An 18,328-nucleotide genomic window follows, 5' to 3' on the forward strand; every position below is an offset into this window, starting at 1 on the left:
GTGCTATTCTTAAGTCATTTGCAGAAAAAAACAAAACAAAATGGCATGATTGTGTTTGAGACAACATCCCTATGAAAACCATTACCATAAGTGATGTTGCAATTCTATATAAAGGTTTATGTATAATCTACAGTTTTTTTCGTGAGGTAAAGAGGTGAATTCTGCAGCAATTTAAAAGGGAGTTAAGTAGTTGGTGCGTACTGACCAGCTTCAGTTGGACCTAGAAACAAAATTAAACTGTAACCTATTTTCAGCAAGCCTACAATACTTTCTTGTTCTCTATATAAGTTGTTAAAACAAAAAATGATGTTTAATCAGTCTCCAAGATTCTACATATTGCATTGTTGGAATGGCTAGTGCAGCTAATTCATGAGAAGGATGGTATGCATTTATTATTATGATACTTTATTTTGGATCAAAGGCCAAGTTGTTGTGTGCCAATAACAGTGTTCTAGGATTGTGTGACATGGCAGTGGCCACCTAAGCTTGATGTGAAGATTTCATCGCTTTGAAGCCGCTGAAGCAGGTTTACAAACTCCTCTTATATCATTTTCATGTACTGAAGATATCGTACTAGTCTTGCACATCAAAGTAGTCTATTACAGGCTCATCCCACAGTGCTTTCTGTGCGCCACTGCTTCCTCCATTTCTGAAATAACAATATTCAAGACAAACATGAAGAAGCGTAAAGTGTAATTCTTTTTTTCACAGCTGCTTATATATACTCTAAAGCTGGGTACACACTGAGCGATATATATTGTACTATCCGGCATATCAGACTGACGTATCGGTCACATTGTCGTATAACAGCTTGATGTGCTGCACGTCAAATTTGACGATAACGCTAGCAACAACATGTATGCTAATGAAGGACGGAACCATCCATCCTTCTTTAACATCGCTCAATGTGTAGCCAAGTCCCGATATGTTGGTCCGCCGGGCCGATACTGTACAAAATTCCTTATGTACAGTATTTAGCAGCTCATTTTACTTATTTAGTCAACTTAGTGACATATGGCAATATGCAACTGGCAACCTCTGGTTATTTTATTTTCTGAAGTAAGAAAACAACTAAAGAAAAAAAACAAAACGCTAAATTTGCCATCTATAAAATATTTAATCTAGGGAGGTAGAGTCCTACTTTAATTAAAAAAAATGTGATGGTGTTATATGTAGAATTTCAAAAAAGCATGACAAACACTGAAAACGTTAACCTTTATTTCTAACCTATTATTTTGGTATTGTTATGTATTGATAACATCACATTCAATTACTGTAACAGCGTTCTGTGTTCCGAATTTTACTTGTAACAGCACCTAGGCTATTTCAAGATCGCAGTTACAATTGATAACAGAATTTAGGTGGGTTGGAAACGGCAGAAGGCTTCATTTGTTTTTAGTATTTCCATTTCAGATTTTGATTTTGCTGAGAACTACTATTTGTCATGCAGGGTGAGGCCTAGAACCATCATTGGACCAGTGCTAAAGCTACAATTCTCCAATTTGTGGTGTATTACAATGGATAAACAAAACTGAGCATCTTAGCTACATGTTGTTATTTCAGACTGTTAGAAACACAACACAGTGACAGTCTACAATGTTGTCACACGCTTCAAACGTATGGAAGTGGTAGAATTTTGTGAAACTGTGTATGGATGACCAGGTTGCTTGTCTTCACAACTGCTCCACAGACGTGCCATGTCGCACAGGCCAAGACATGAGATGAGTGGGCCCAAATAGAAGTTGGAATGGAAACCTTTGAAGACAAATAATCATGACGGATTGCAAAAGTGACTCATCTAGTGATGGAATCCTTGGACGCTGGCTAGCCTAGTTTTGGTGCATCAAACACCAATAAAGAATCCGTACACCCCAAAGAAGTAGTACGGTCGAGATAAATGCGTAACAGCACGGGCAACATCCAAAACGGCCAGGGATGAACCCTCAGCAGATACCAAAGAGTGCTGAAATTCTTGGAACCAATGTCCTGGTTTATATGAAATGCAGATACAACGTTCGTAAGAAAGGAAGGTTTTGAGTGTAGAACCACCAGGTCTGAATAAAAAACAAGAAACGGTTGCTTACCAGAGAGAGCAGCCAGTTCAAATAGTCTTCTGGTCGATGAGATGGCCAAAGGAAAAACAACCTTTAAAGTGAGGTATCACAACTCTACTGATTCAAGTGGTTCAATAGGAGCCTTCTGTAATGCGTCCAATACCAAATTTAAGTTCCAAGGATGAACCGGCATAACATAAGGAGGCTGGATACGAAAAACACCCTTAATGAAAGTCTGGACTTACGGAAATGGTAACTAACTTCCTTTGGAAAAGGACTGACAGGGCTGAATCCTGCCCTTTAAGTGAAGAAAGATGGAGGCCCTTAGGGCCTAATTCAGACCTGATCGTAGCAGCAAAATTTGTTAGCAGATGGATAAAACCATGTGCACTGCAGGGGGGTTAGATATAACATGTGCAGAGAGTTACATTTGGGTGGGGTGTGTTCAAACTGAAATCTAAATTGCAGTGTAAAAATAAAGCAGCCATTATTTACCCTGCACAGAAACAAAATAACCCACCCAAATCTAACTCTCTCTGCAAATGTTACATCTGCCACACCTGCAGTGCACATGGTTTTGCCCAACCGCTAACAAATTTGCTGCTACGATCAACTCTGAATTACCCCCTTAGTCCTAGAGAAAGGACAAAAGGCGAGTCAACCAAAAAACTTCTGCTGGAAGTTTATGACACTCACATCAGGATATACATACTTCCACACACAATGGTAAATCTGGGAAGTACCTGGTTTGTGGGCCTGGATCATGGTGTCAACAAGAGACTGAGAAAACCCTTTAGCTCTCAGGATCTTGGTTTCAAGAACCAAGCCGTCAAGCCAACAGAAGCAAAACGAGGTAAATACAAGGAACTTGATGAAGAATGTCTGGGCACAGAGAACGACCGTATGGATTGTCGGCTAACATGTTCTCAAGTATGGTGTGCCAATGATGGCAAGGCCAATATGGGGCAATGAGTATGACTGGCTGAACTTTTCACTGAATTCGCTGTAGGACCCGTGAAAGCAATGCAAGGGGCGAAAAGAGATACCCTAGACGGAACTACCTAAGAGCTGTCATGGCATCCACCAGAATTGCCTCAGGATCCCGAGACCAAGAGCCATATAGTGGTAGCTTCTTGTTGAGACGTGAAACCATAAGACAGATATCTGGTAATCCCCACCTGGACACTAGCTCCACAAAAACCTCCTGGTGCAGTTTCCATTCTCCTGGATGAACTGTGTGGCAGCTTAGGAAATCCACCTCCCAGTTGTCCACAGCCGAAATATGAACTACAGAGATTTCTGGAATCCAAGATTTCTGAGTGGACCAAAGACCCTGCAGATCCATGTTCAGAACCTCCGCACCCCAGCTTGTTAAGCTGGCATCCGTGGTGACAATTACCCAGTTTCAACTTGACAACTGAGAGCCCCTGAAGCCACCACTGGAGCGACTGACGAGTCTGTACAGATAGCCTGAACATCTGCCTGTCTAGTTGAGGATCTGATTTTGACCAACGACTGAGCAGCTGGTTTTGAAGAGGTCTTGCATGAAACATGGAGAATGGAACAGTCTCGTAGGTCGCCACCACCTTTCTCAGCAACTGCATGGCCCTGAGAATCGAGACTTGTGACAACTGTAGAATAATTCTCACACTGGACTGGAGATCTTGAACCATCTTCTGTGGGGGAAAAACTGACACTGGGTGTCGAAAAGGAAACCCAAAAACACCATTCTTTGAGATGGAACAAGTTTGGATTTGGGAAAGTTCACTATCCATCCGAAAGTCTGGAGCATGTCCAATGTCAAATGAAAGTGCTCCTGCAACAGGGACACGGATAATTATCCCGGAGGTGGAAAGAGAAGAGACTGCCTGTATTAGAGTGTTTTTTCTGCAGCAATCTTGAGGGAGAGGAGTGGCAAAAAACTGTTTGGAACAGGACTCTCCAGAGGTTACATTACTGACTTGGACACATTTACACAAAAAGGTGATAATCCTAGAGAACTGCTTATCTGCTACAGAATTAGTAGCGGTCCCCCAGTCTGCTCAGAGAGTACAAGTCCAGCTGCTATCAGAGCCCGACAAATAGTGTTGGGGGCGGAGCTTGTCAATCGGGGCATGAGTGGTCAGACAGCAACTCCGTTTCACGTCCCAGAATTTTATGATAAATAGGAATTTAATACCTACAGGTAATTCCTTTTCTCGTAGTCCGTAGGGGATGCTGGGATGGTATCAGTACCATGGGGTATAGATTGGATCCTTGGCAATATAAAAATCTTCAGTGTGTGCTGGCTCCTCCTGTCTATGCCCCTCCTGCAGACTCAGTCTAGGAACACTGTGCCCGAGGAGACGGACATACTTTGAGAGAAGGAAAACAGATAAGAACAGCGGTGAGTCAATGAACAACACACAATAGTAACAAAAGATAGCAACGCTAACCAAAACAGGAACAAAGACAGCAACAGCAGACCCAACCAAGAAAACAAGCAATCATGTCTATCAGCGGGCAGACCCACCTTTGAACCAGCTGTTGAAACACTTGGGGGTGAAGGCCCCAATCCCCCAGATGTAGATTGTGTCTGCTGAGGAAGTCTGCTTTCCTGTTGTCCACTCCTGGAATTAATTTGTCCGACATAGCCTTTGCGTTGGTTTCCGCCCAGAGGAGTATCCGTGACACCTCTTGAATTGCAGCCCTGCTTTATGTTCGTCTCTGACGGTTAATGTACACCACCGCCGTGGCGTTGTCCGACTGGACCTATATGGCCTGATGTTAGAGTGAGGAAGCCTGTAGAAGGGCATTGTAAATTGCCTTGAGTTCCAGAATGTTTATCAGAAGAGAAGCCTCCTGACGCGACCACCTTCCTTAGAACTGAGCGCCCTGGGTCACAGCACCCCAACTGTGGAGGCTCACAACCGTTGCCAACAGAATCAAAGACTGGATTCTGAACTGTCGACCTTCCACTAGGTGAGGAATCTGCAACCACCATAACAGGGAAATCCTTGCTTTTGGCAAAAGAGCTATCCTCTGGTTCATGTGTAGGTGTGACACCGTCCACTTGTCCAGCAGTTCCAGTTGGAACGGATGGGCATGAAACCTTCCGTACTGAATGGCCTCGTTGGAGGCCACCATCTTGTCTAGTAGGCGGATGCAGAGGTGCACCAAGATCTTGTGAGGCTTGATCATGGAGCGGACCATAGCCTGAATTGTCAAGGATTTGTCCATAGGGAGAAACACTTTCTGAGATACAGTGTCCAGTATCATCCCCAAAAACTGAAGTCACTGCGACGGTTCCAGGTGTGATATTTGCAGATTAAGGATCCACCCGTGGTCCGTAAGAAGATGCATAGTCAGGTGGATGCTTTGCAACAGTCACTCTCTGGACACCGCCTTTATGAGGAGATCGTCCAAGTAAGGAGCGATGTTCACTCTCATCATGCGGAGTTGTAGCATAATTTCCACCATTACTTTTGTGAACACCCTCTGTGCCGTGGAGAGGCCAAAAGGCAAGGCCCGAAACTGGAAGTGACGGTCCTGTACTGCAAATCTGAGATAAGCCTGATGAGGTGTCCATATTGGGATGTGCAGGTATGCATCCTTGATATACAGGGAAACCAGGAATTCCCCTTCTTCCAGGCCAGAAACCACTGCTCTTAGAGATTCCATCTTGAACCTGAACACACGCAGATACGGGTTCAGAGATTTGAGGTTCAAGATCGGCCGCACCGAACCGTCCAGTAAGAGATGAGTGGGTTCGGGTTTTACGCTGTTCTCAAAACAGCAACTTATTGGCTATCCAAAACACGAGACATCCGTGAGCCAATAAGATGACGTTTTGAGAACCAAGTAAAACCGAACCCGCTCATCTCTACGGTCGGTACCACGAACAGGCTAGAGTAAAATCCCTTGTTAGAGAAATTAGGGGCAAGGATTAATCAGAGACGAGCACCAGAACTCTACGATCAGCGTCAGGACCGGAATAGCTGTTACTGCCCCCAATCCACACTCCAACTTGCAGCACTAAGCGGCATCCACGTGCTGCATAGAGAAGGTACAGATTCCTGCACACAGTTAAAGACCCAGCTGCACTCTTAAAAGTAGTAGCGCGCCAGAAGCAGTTAATAAGGGAGGTCAGAAACCAGCGCTTCAGTAGTTTGTAAGATTTAGGGGGTTTTCATTACACCCATGGCAGCATTTATTATACCAAATTTCATCACAATCTGAAACGGTCAGTTTGAAGCCTGTGTTGATTTGAAGTGGAATATATGTTACTGTAACGGATAGCATATTATTAAATAATACCAAAACATTATCACTTTGTAAACTGAGGGTTTTTCCCTATATAGGGATTTATGGTTTTATAATAGCAGTTCTAGTACAGGTATATTCTCAAGAAAACAACATAAATGCTAAAATATTAAAATATAATTAGGACATTTTAAACCTAATTGGCAGCTAACTGCACTTGTCCGAAAAGAAAGTCAATTAACCATCTGTGTAGCACGGACAATATCAGCTTGTAATATTTTGCTATTTATAACAATGCGCTAATTATGAACAGCCGGATATTTAATAGTTAGCAATGAAAATTATATATATATATATATATATATATATATATATATATATATATATATACACACACACACACACACACACACACACACACACACACACTGTCAAATCTGACAGAGATCACTGCTAAGCAGTTAGGATACAAGGCCAGGTCAGCCTATGGGGTGTAGTAGGGTATGCCGGCGGCCGGGCTCCCGGCGGCCAGCATACCGACAGCTGGGCAAGCGCAAATGAGCCCCTTGTGGGCTCTCCACGCTGTCTATTCTTCCTCCAGGGGGGTCGTGGACCCCCAAGAGGGAGAAAAAGTGTCGGTATGCCAGCTGTAGAGATCCCAGCGCCGGTATACTGTGCGCCGGGATCCTGATAGTCGGCAAACTGAAGACCACTCCAGCCTATGTATGGCTAGTTTCTATTTCATTTTTTTTTTGTTCTTTTTTTTCTACTACTACTTCTGTGGGGATCATTATAATACTTGAAACCTGATACCGCCTCTTACCTCTCAGTGTGATGTCTGTAGTGGGCAATTGGAGGAGGTGGTCGTGTCTGCATCTCCCTTTCAATTACAGTCAAGAGGGAAATATTTGGGCACATCGACTTGCCTCTGGAAAAGATTGTTGTACAAATGGCTTTAATCAATTTCTCAATAACATATGCTAATGCAAACACCATTTAATCACAATCCACTAGTAATGTCGTTACATACTGTGAAAACATAACAATACTTTAAAGACAGGGTCTTAAATTGGTTGACCACACTAATGGAGCCATCGTGGCTGTATCCTGACCTCTGCTTGTTAATGTGTAGATGGACAAACAGAACTCCGACCTGCATGCTTGGTGTTCAAGTCAAATGTAGTCTTACCTTCAAGCAAAAGGACTTTTTGCCCAAAACATTGGTAAATTTGTTACAATAAGTTAATCTAACTAAAACAAAATCATTATAGTTCCCACAGCACTATCAACTTTATCAATGTAAAAACTTACTTTACAGCAGTGATTACAACATTGCGCTTGGGCTCACTGTCATAGCTCACGCTCTCAACCCCATACACCTCTGCCAGATCATGGATCATCTTCCGATGGTCTCTGTTCATTGGTGGAAAACAGTGGCTTTTTTTGGTTTGCTTTCCCTGAAAAATATTTAGCAATTTTTAAGTATTGTTAGTTCAATCACAAGTACTGCTGAACGTTTACACAAAAAACAGAATATTTCTAACTAAAGGTAAAAAAATTCTCTGCCTGACACAGAATATTCATTAAACACCCCCTTTTTATATGGGTGCATCAGCATAGCTTGTAACTTGTAAACTCTACCCATTTTATCCCTAGCTATATATGGTCCCTGCATACCAGTGGAGGGAGCTATCTGCCTTCTGAATGGGGAAAGTGGATATGGAAAATTGAGAAGGGAACGCATACTCTGCATCGATGTACAGTACAAGCAGCCATCAAATTACAGTGCAGTCAGAGACAAATTCAGGAAAGGAAAAACAGATGTTGGGATGAAAACTTAATTTAAAATACATTTTATTGGTTTGGGACAAAACCACTAATAGGTAAATACCAGCTAGTTGGCTCAATTATGCTGCTCAAAGAACTGTCAGACCATGGGGTAGATTTACTAAACCTTCTAAAGTATTGCCCATAGCAACCCGATTCTAGCTATCCTTTATCTTTTGCATCCTAGAAAATGATAAACAGAACCTGATTGGTTGCTATTGGCAACACCATCACCAGTCTATTTTAGACGATTTAGTAAATCTACCCCTATGTTTCCATTAGTAGTCAGAACCTTCCAGGTAGAGCGAGACAACTGGAGAGCTTCCTAGCTTCTGTCAACTTACCAGCAAGAAAAGCATTGCAACGGAGGTCAAGAGCACTTACAGAACCTAAATAAAAACTGCCCTTTTCTCTAGTTTAATGAGGAAGATTTGAGATATAAAAAGGAGCATAACTAGGTCAGGTTCAGTATTTCATAAAGAGAACACCCTGACACAAATGGGTGCACACAAGTGTCTGTAACAAGCAGTAGTAGTATATAATGACCTAAAATAAATGTGTCCATTCTACACACATGGTACAACCGCGTGACTGTAACGCATAGCATAGCAACTGCACAGTGTTACTATAGAGTGAGCAAAGTTCTCCTGCAGGTATCTAGCACCTCTCCACAGAAGGGCGACGCGCCATCATGCAGTATGGGAAGAGAATGCCACGCGTGTAAAAATGAGATTTATGGTAAGAACTTACAATTGTTAAATCTCTTTCTGCGAGGTACACTGGGCTCCACAAGGATAGACATTGGGGTGTAGAGGAGGATCTTGATCCGAGGCACCAACAGGCTCAAAGCTTTGACTGTTCCCAGAATGCACAGCGCCGCCTCCTCTATAACCCCGCCTCCCTGCACAGCAGCTCAGTTTTTAGTTAACCAGCCCAATGCAGTAGCAGAAAAAGAGACGACAACGGTTAGTAGCCACATACACCACACTCTCACGACAAGAGAAATGTCAGCGGCTAATGCCATACCAACCCAAAGAAGCTAAGTGCGTCAAAGTGGGCACCTTGTGGAGCCCAGTGTACCTCGCAGAAAGAGATTTAACAAAGGTAAGTTCTTACCATAAATCTTGTTTTCTGCAGCGGGGTACACTGGGCTCCACAAGGATAGACATTGGGGATGTCCTAAAGCAGTTCCTTATGGGAGGGGATGCACTGTAGCAGGCACAAGAACCTGGCGTCAAAAGGAAGTTTCCTGGGAAGCGGCAGTATCGAAGGCATAGAACCTTATGAACGTGTTCACGGAGGACCACGTAGCCGCCTTGCACAATTGTTCAAGGGTCGCACCACGGCGGGCCGCCCAAGAAGGTCCAACAGACAGAGTAGAATGGGCCGTAATGTAAGCAGGAGCCGACCGACCAGCCCTCACATAAGCATGTGCAATCACCATTCTAATCCATCTGGCCAAAGTCTGCTTGTGAGCAGGCCAGCCCCGTTTGTGAAATCCAAACAGTACAGAGAGAAAATCAGATTTCCTAATGGAAACAGTTCTCTTCACATAGATACGTAGAGCCCGTACCACATCCAAAGACCGCTCTTTGGGAGTCAGATCAGGAGAAACAAGTGCCGGAACTACAATCTCCTGGTTAAGGTGGAACGAGGAGATCACCTTAGGTAAATATCCGGGACGAGTCCTCAGAACCGCCCGGTCATGGTGAAATATCAGATATGGGGAACTACAGGACAAGGCACCCAAATCAGACACTCTTCTAGCTGAAGCAATAGCCAGCAGAAACACCACCTTAAGGGAAAGCCACTTAAGATCAGCTGAACCAAGAGGTTCAAACGGAGACTCTTGTAACGCCTCCAAAACCACCGACAAGTCCCAAGGAGCCACAGGCGGGACATACGGAGGTGGGATACGCAACACACCCTGAGTAAAGGTATGCACATTAGGTAAGGTCGCAATTTTTCTCTGAAACCACACAGACAAGGCAGAAATATGAACCTTGAGGGTCCAGGCCCTGCTGAAGAAAAGCCAACAACTTGGCTATACTAAACTTGGAAGCGTCATAATCGTTAGATGCGCACCAAACAAAGTAAGAATGCCAGACCCTATAGTAAATCCGAGCAGAAGCCGGTTTCCGGGCCCGACACATAGTTTGAATGACCGCCTCTGAAAACCCTTTAGCCCTTAAGATGGAAGCTTCAAGAGCCACGCCGTCAAAGACAGCCGGGCTAGGTCCTAGTAGACACAGGGGCCCTGAACGAGGAGGTCTGGGCGTTGTGGAAGTAGAATTGGATGCTCCGACGATAGGCCTTGCAGGTCTGAGAACCAGTGCCGTCTGGGCCACGCTGGAGCTATGAGAAGCAGAATTCCTTTTTCTTGCTTGAACTTCCGAATTACCCTGGGCAGGAGTGACACCGGAGGGAACACGTACGGCAGCCGAAACCTCCACGGCACCACCAGCGCATCCACGAATGCTGCTTGAGGATCCCTTGTCCTTGCTCCGAAGACCGGAACCTTGTGATTGTGTCGAGACGCCATCAGATCTACGTCTGGAAGACCTCACTTTTCCACTAGGAGTTGAAACACTTCTGGATGGAGGCCCCACTCGCCGGCATGTACGTCCTGACGACTGAGAAAGTCCGCTTCCCAATTCAGGACTCCCGGAATGAAGATTGCCGATATGGCCGGTAGATGGCGTTCCGCCCAATGTAGAATCCGTGAGACTTCCTTCATTGCCAGACGGCTTCGAGTGCCGCCTTGATGATTTATGTAAGCCACTGTGGTCCTTGTCCGACTGCACTTGAACAGGACGGTTCTGAATTAAATGCTGGGCTAGGTTCAATGCATTAAAGACCGCCCGCAATTCCAGAATGTTGATTGAGAGGAGGGACTCCTCCTTGGTCCACCGACCCTGAAGGGAGTGTTGCTCCAGCACCGCGCCCCAACCTCTGAGACTGGCATCTGTCGTCAACAGGACCCAGTTGGATATCCAGAAGGGATGGCCCCTGCACAATTGTTGATCCTGGAGCCACCAGAGCAGCGACAGACGGACCTCCGGAGTCAATGAGATCATTTGAGACCTGATCCGGTGATGCAGGCCGTCCCACTTGGCTAGAATCAGCCTCTGGAGGGGGCGAGAATGGAATTGAGCATACTCCACCGTGTCGAATGCTGATACCATGAGGCCCAGCACCTGCGTCGCCGAATGAATCGACACTTGCGGACGAGAAAGGAAGCAACGAATCCTGTCCTGAAGCTTCAGGACTTTCTCCTGACACAAGAACAACCTCTGGTTGTGAGTGTCCAATAGCGCTCCCAGATGCACCATGCTCTGAGCAGGGATCAGGGAGGATTTCTTCCAGTTGATGAGCCACCCGTGGGCATGTAGAAACCGGACCGTCATATGTAGATGACGTAGGAGAAGTTCTGGGGAATTTGCCAGGATTAACAAGTCGTCCAGATACGGCAGTATACTGACCCCTTGGCGGCGGAGTACCACCGTCATCACCGCCATAACTTTGGTGAAGACTCGCGGAGCCGTTGTTAAACCAAAAGGTAACGCCCGAAACTGGTAATGGAGGTTGCCAAAAGCAAACCTCAGGTATTGCTGATGTGACGCTGCTATAGGAATATGCAGGTAAGCATCCTGTATGTCCAGGGAGACCATGTAGTCCCCAGGTTCCAAGGCCTGAACTATAGAGCGAAGGGGTTCCATACGGAACTTGGAAACCTTCACAAACCTGTTCAATGCCTTGAGGTTGAGAATGGGCCGGGAGGGCCCATTCGGTTTCGGGACTAGAAACAGCGGAGAATAGTACCCCCGGCCCCTCTGCGCAAGAGGCACCTGTACTACGACTCCTGTATCCAGGAGGGTCTGTACCACCGAATGCAGAGTGTTTGCCTTTGTCTGGTCCAACGGGACATCTGTCTAGCAAAATCGATGAGGGGGTCAGTTTTTAAAGGCTATGGCGTAACCTCAAGTGACGACTTCTCGTACGAAGGCATCTGAAGTGGTCTTCAACCATTCCTGGATATACCCTAGAAGCCGGCCCCCCACCCTGGGATCCCCCAGGTGGAGGCCCGCCCCGTCATGCGGCAGGCTAATCGGCCTTGGAAGCTGGCTGACGGGTCGCCCAGGCTCTTTTGGGCTTTAGCTTACTAGGTTTGGAAGTGCGGGCCTGCTTGTTGTACGCCTGACCTTTTGCTTTACCTGAAGGACGAAAGGGGCGAAAGGAAGTACCTTTAGACTTTGACACAGAAGGAGCGGTACTTGGCAGACAGGCAGTTTTGGCAGTAGCTAAGTCAGCCACTATCTTATTCAAGTCCTCCCCAAACAGAATATCTCCCTTGAAAGGGAGTACCTCCAGGGTTTTTCTAGAGTCCAGATCCACAGACCAGGATCTCAGCCACAATATCCGGCGAGCCAGGACTGACGTAGTAGAGCCTTGGCTGCTAGGATACCGCATCAGAAGCCGCCTCTTTAATATAGCGAGAAGCTGTGACAATATATGACAAGCATTGTCTAGCATGGTCAGAAGAGATTTCAGCTTCTAACTCCAAGGCCCATGCTTCAATAGCCTCTGCCGCCCATGTAGCTGCAATAGTGGGCCTTTGTGCAGCACCCGTGAGGGTGTAAATCGCTTTCAGACAACCCTCCACACGTTTATCCGTAGGCTCCTTTAGAGACGTGACGGTAGTGACAGGTAGAGCTGAGGAAACCACCATCCTAGCCACATGCGAGTCTACTGGAGGAGGGGTTTCCCAATTCTTAGACAGCTCTGGTGCGAGGGGATAGCGAGACAGCATCTTCTTTTGAGGCACAAACTTCGTACCCGGGTTTTCCCAGGGTTCCTGACGTATATCCACTAGGTGGTCAGAGTGAGGTAAAACTTGTTTAATCACCTTCTGACGCTTGAACCTATCTGGTTTCTTAGGAGGAACGGATGGCTCGGGATCATCCGTAATCTGTAAAAATAACTTAATAGCCTCCAAAAGATCAGGAACATCCACATGTGAACCACCCTCCCCATCAGCCGTATCTGAGTCAGAACCTGTGGGGTCAGTGTAAGTGCCGTCTTCATCAGACGAGTTGTCAGTGACAGCAGTGGATTGTGAGGAGACAAGCGCTCGCTTAGAGGACCCCTTGGACTTAGGCGAGCGATGGTCAGACTTTTTAGTAGTCAGGGACTGGTTCAACTTCTTCAATTGGGCAGATAAATCGTCCGCCCACAGCGGGTTAGCTGCGGGGACCACATACGGTTGTACCCCCATAGGGGGTGTTAGTTTATTAACTAGCGTATGTAGAAGCGTGGAAAAAGCGGCCCACGGTGGGTCATTACGTACCCCCGTTGCCACAGTTCCACTGGGGGGCAAGGAGCCCCCAGAACCAGAGCACACAGCTGCTATATTCTCCTCATGGGGATCTGTGGCTTCAGCAACACTGGCAAGGGTTCAGCCCCAGAACCGTTACCCTCAGAAGAAGACATGATATAACTTGCAGTATCAGGTAACACAGTACAATTGGCAGCAGCACAATACCTCTTACCCAAACCCCTGCGCAGTGTAGTCAGCACCAGCAGAGATAAAGGAGAGATATCTTTGTGAAAATCCTATATCAATATAAAACCTGACGCACCAAGCCCCCTCAGGTTATAGAATATAGGTATAACAAGTTGAGTGAAAGACACGAAATGGACACCACTCAGCTATCTAATGCACACACAGATAGTCACAGTTTGTACAATGCAGAGGTTATTACTAACAATAATACTGCACTGGACTAGCTTATATATAAATAGCTATATAGTCAATAGATATAACACTAAGACTTAGAGGAAGCGGGGGAGGACTTTTGCTCCTGGGAACTGGCTGTATGCTGCAGCTTCTTTCCCCTACCTCTGCCTCTGGGCAGAAAGGACGCGCCTTTAACCTGCTTGCCCCTATTGGGCCGAAAGGACTGTACCTGATAATACGGTGCTTTCTTTGGTTGTGAGGGAACATGGGGTAAAAATGTAGACTTCCCAGCTGTTGCTGTGGAAACGAGGTCCGAGAGACCATCCCCGAACAACTCCTCACCCTTATAAGGCAGAACTTTCATGTGTCTTTTGGAATCTGCATCTCCTGTCCACTGCCGAGTCCATAACCCTCTCCTGGCAGAAATGGACATTGCACTAATTTTGGATGCCAGCCGGCAAATATCCCTCTGTGCATCCCTCATGTATAAAAGTGCGTCTTTTATATGCTCTACGGTTAGCAATATAGTGTCCCTGTCTAGGGTATCTATATTTTCTGACAGGGAATCTGACCACGCAGCAGCAGCACTGCACATCCAGGCTGAAGCAATAGCCGGTCTCAGTATAACACCTGTGTGTGTATATATAGATTTCAGGATAGCCTCCTGCTTTCTATCAGCAGATTCCTTCAGGGCGGCCGTATCCGGAGACGGTAGTGCCACCTTCTTTGACAAGCGTGTGAGCGCTTTATCCACCCTAGGGGATGTTTCCCAGCATGACCTATCCTCTGGCGGGAAAGGGTACGCCATTAGTAACCTCTTAGAAATTACCAGCTTTTTATCAGGGGAAGCCCACGCTTCTTCACACACTTCATTTAACTCCTCAGATGGAGGAAAAGCTACTGGTAGTTTTTTCTCTCCAAACATAATACCCTTTTTTTGTGGTACCGGGGGTAACATCAGAAATGTGCAACACATTTTTCATTGCCTCAATCATGTAACGTGTGGCCCTACTGGAAGTTACATTAGTCTCATCATCGTCGACACTGGAGTCAGTATCCGTGTCGACATCTGTGTCTGCCATCTGAGGTAGCGGGCGTTTTAGAGCCCCTGATGGCTTTTGAGACGCCTGGGCAGGCACAGGCTGAGAAGCCGGCTGTCCCACATTAGGTATGTCGTCAAACCTTTTATGCAAGGAGTCGACACTGTCGCGTAATTCCTTCCACAGCACCATCCACTCAGGTGTCGACCCCGCAGGGGGTGACATCACATTTACAGGCATCTGCTCCGCCTCCACATAAGCCTCCTCATCAAACATTTCGACACAGCCGTACCGACACACCGCAAACACACAGGGAATGCTCTGACAGAGTACAGGACCCCACAAAGCCTTTTGGGGAGACAGAGAGAGAGTATGCCAGCACATACCACAGCGCTATATAACACAGGGATCCCACTATAAATTAGTGTTTTCCCTTATAGCTGCTTTTTATATATCAATATATATATATCTAGCCTGCGCCTAAATTTAGTGCCCCCCCTCTCTTTTTTACTCTTCTGTAGTGTTCAGACTGCAGGGGAGAGCCAGGGAGCTTCCTTCCAGCGGAGCTGTGAGGGAAAAATGGCGCCAGTGTGCTGAGGGAGATGGCCCCGCCCCTTTTCCGGCAGACTTCTCCCGCTTTTTCTGGAATACTGGCAGGGGTATTTTTACATCTGTATAGCCTCTAGGACTATATATGATGTAGATTTGCCAGCCAAGGTGTCATATATTGCCCTCAGGGCGCCCCCACCCCCCAGCACCCATCAGTGACCGGAGTGTGAGGTGTACATGAGGAGCAATGGCGCACAGCTGCAGTGCTGTGCGCTACCTTGGTGAAGACCGAAGTCTTCTGCCGCCGATTTTCCGGACCTCTTCATGCTTCTGGCTCTGTAAGGGGGACGGCGGCGCGGCTCCGGGAACGAACACCAAGGTCGGGTCCTGCAGTCGATCCCTCTGGAGCTAATGGTGTCCAGTAGCCTAAGAAGCCCAAACTACCACCTGTTAGGTAGGTTCGTCTCGCTGCAGTGAGTCTGTTGCCAGCAGATCTCACTGTAAAATAAAAAACCTAAATATACTTTCTTTCTAGGAGCTCAGGAGAGCCCCTAGTGTGCATCCAGCTCAGCCGGGCACAAGATTCTAACTGAAGTCTGGAGGAGGGTCATAGTGGGAGGAGCCAGTGCACACCAGTTAGACCTAAAGCTTTCTTTATAGTTGTGCCCAGTCTCCTGCGTAGCCGCTATTCCCCATGGTCCTTACGGAGTCCCAGCATCCACTTAGGACGTCAGAGAAAAATAGCTATATAGTCAATAGATATAACACTACACAGTAAGAACTGGATGTATATCACAGGGTAATTGTACTAGAAAATCCTGACTAAATGCACTCTTTCTTAACTAGCACTGTCTAAAATGGCAGGTAGAATACTTAAGTGTCATGTAAAGTCACAGCACTGACAACCAGGCGGCTTTACACAGGAGGATTTGCCCAAGCAGTCCCAGGAACAGTGAAGCTGAGAGATAATGGCGCCCAGACACTGACAGGGAATGAGGGAGAGACAGATATGCAGCTCCAGGGCGGGAACATTTGCGGAAAATGGTGCCCTGGGGCTGGAGGAGGGGCTTCAGGTCTAAGCCTTATCCCTCTGCTGGCAAAACCACCGGGTACTGTGGGCTACTGAAAAATGCTTTAGAGAGAAAACCTGACCTGCACCCATGCCCTGGTGATCTAGTGGGATCGCCTGTACTGCCACAGTGTCCACCGCCAGCGCGCGCGGCCCACCTCCCACTGACTGCGCCGGAACACGATAAAGACCGGGTCCCGCAAGCGGGACCCACTTACCACCTCCCGAAGCGTGGCCACGTGATCCCGGAGAGCCCCCGTCGTGTGTGCCTGACATGAAGAAAACCGGAGCCTCCTGCTGTAGTTACCCGGCAACCAGGGCTTGGGAGTGTACAGCGCCGCTGGGGAGAGCTGGAGCTGCAGCAGTGAATGTCTTCTGACATTTACCACCGCTGCTGCCCTTGAAGTCTTCACTTTTTTCTTCAAAAAAAGCTCTTCTTAGGGCTGCCTGGAGCAGTCCCTCTGTTATGTAACTGCTTACTGCAGCACCAACTACAAAACTGAGCTCCTGTGCAGGGAAGCGGGGTTATAGAGGAGGCGGCGCTGTGCATTCTGGGAACAGTCAAAGCTTTGAGCCTGTTGGTGCCTCGGATCAAGATCCTACTCTACACCCCAATGTCTATCCTTGTGGAGCCCAGTGTACCCCGCAACAGAAATAAGGTATTATACAGTGGAGGTAGATCAACCAACCTTGTTGACAGCATCCACAAGTGCTTTGATTTCTTTCTCGATTTCCGAGACAAACTTCATATCTTTTCTGCAGATTGACAGAAAATAGTCACTTTATTATGGACTTATTAATATATTATAGCATCAGTTACAGAAGTAAATTAGGATTGTTACTAGCTCCCGTACTACTCACACAAGAGTAACAGTACAAAACAGCTTATATATGGAGCAATTCAGCCCATCTTTAAATACAGTAATTGCAGATATTTGATGCTCATGGAAATGCCAATGCATGTCATGGGGACACAACACAAAGGACATTGTATTTTTACAAACCTGGCATCATCTTTAAGGCTATCACTGTACTTGGATCCAGAACGAACATTAAAAGGATCTGAATTTTCAGAAATGTTCAAAGCCTCTGCTAGACACCTGTAAGAAAGTTTACAACAGTAATAGCAAAGTACAAGGCTACTTGTATATAAAGCCACGGAACAGCGAGCAGACTTTGGAGGAGAATTTTTATACTAAAACTACATTGAGATCACAGGTCTAGGACTTTTACACCTTTACTGGTTTGCACATAATTGCCTGCAACTGCACAGTCTAGGTATACGGTACAGGTGCGCTATGACATGTCAACATTCATAACATTAACATGAGATGTCCACATGCTCATAATGTGCATTCTGGGAACAGTCAAAGCTTTTGAGCCTGTTGGTGCCTCGGATCAAGATCCTACTCTACACCCCTATGTCTTTCCTTGTGGAGCCCACTGTACCCCGCAGCAGAAATACATAATAAGCAGAATCCCCATTTAAACACATGGCAGTAGTCCCCATTTATACACATTACGGCAGCAGTCCCCCTTTTTACTCACATTACAGCAGCAGTCCCCCTTTTTACACACATTACGGCAGCAGTCCCCCTTTTTACACACACTACGGCGGCAGTCCCCCTTTTTACACACACTACGGCGGCAGTCCCCCTTTTTACAATGGCCCATGCTCCCACCCTTGGAATTCAAACCCAGCCCATTATGTAACCCAGCCCATTATGTAAATGGCCTTTCTAATGAAAGATTTTCAGCAAAGTTTTTCTCCTCCTGAAAATCTCTTGCTCTTTGGGAAATTAGCTCAGTG

The 18,328-nt window shown here is 46.4% G+C and overlaps 1 protein-coding gene across 1 annotated transcript in view; it reads right to left on the reverse strand.

Annotated features, from left to right (window-relative positions):
• Positions 1–384: 384 nt before the first annotated feature.
• NFX1 (nuclear transcription factor, X-box binding 1) overlaps positions 385–18,328 on the reverse strand; it is a 290,477-nt gene continuing 272,533 nt past the window's right edge. Inside the window, exons 20-24 of the mRNA XM_063922914.1 lie at positions 17,523–17,618; positions 17,208–17,274; positions 7,608–7,753; positions 7,120–7,224; positions 385–649 (exon numbers count right to left, since the gene is read on the reverse strand). Of these exons, the coding sequence (XP_063778984.1) occupies positions 574–649; positions 7,120–7,224; positions 7,608–7,753; positions 17,208–17,274; positions 17,523–17,618 (490 nt within the window). The 3' untranslated portion in view covers positions 385–573. The remainder of the gene's footprint in view (positions 650–7,119; positions 7,225–7,607; positions 7,754–17,207; positions 17,275–17,522; positions 17,619–18,328) is intronic.

This window comes from Pseudophryne corroboree, chromosome 5, assembly GCF_028390025.1.
Source record: "Pseudophryne corroboree isolate aPseCor3 chromosome 5, aPseCor3.hap2, whole genome shotgun sequence".
Taxonomy (NCBI): Eukaryota; Metazoa; Chordata; class Amphibia; order Anura; family Myobatrachidae; genus Pseudophryne; species Pseudophryne corroboree.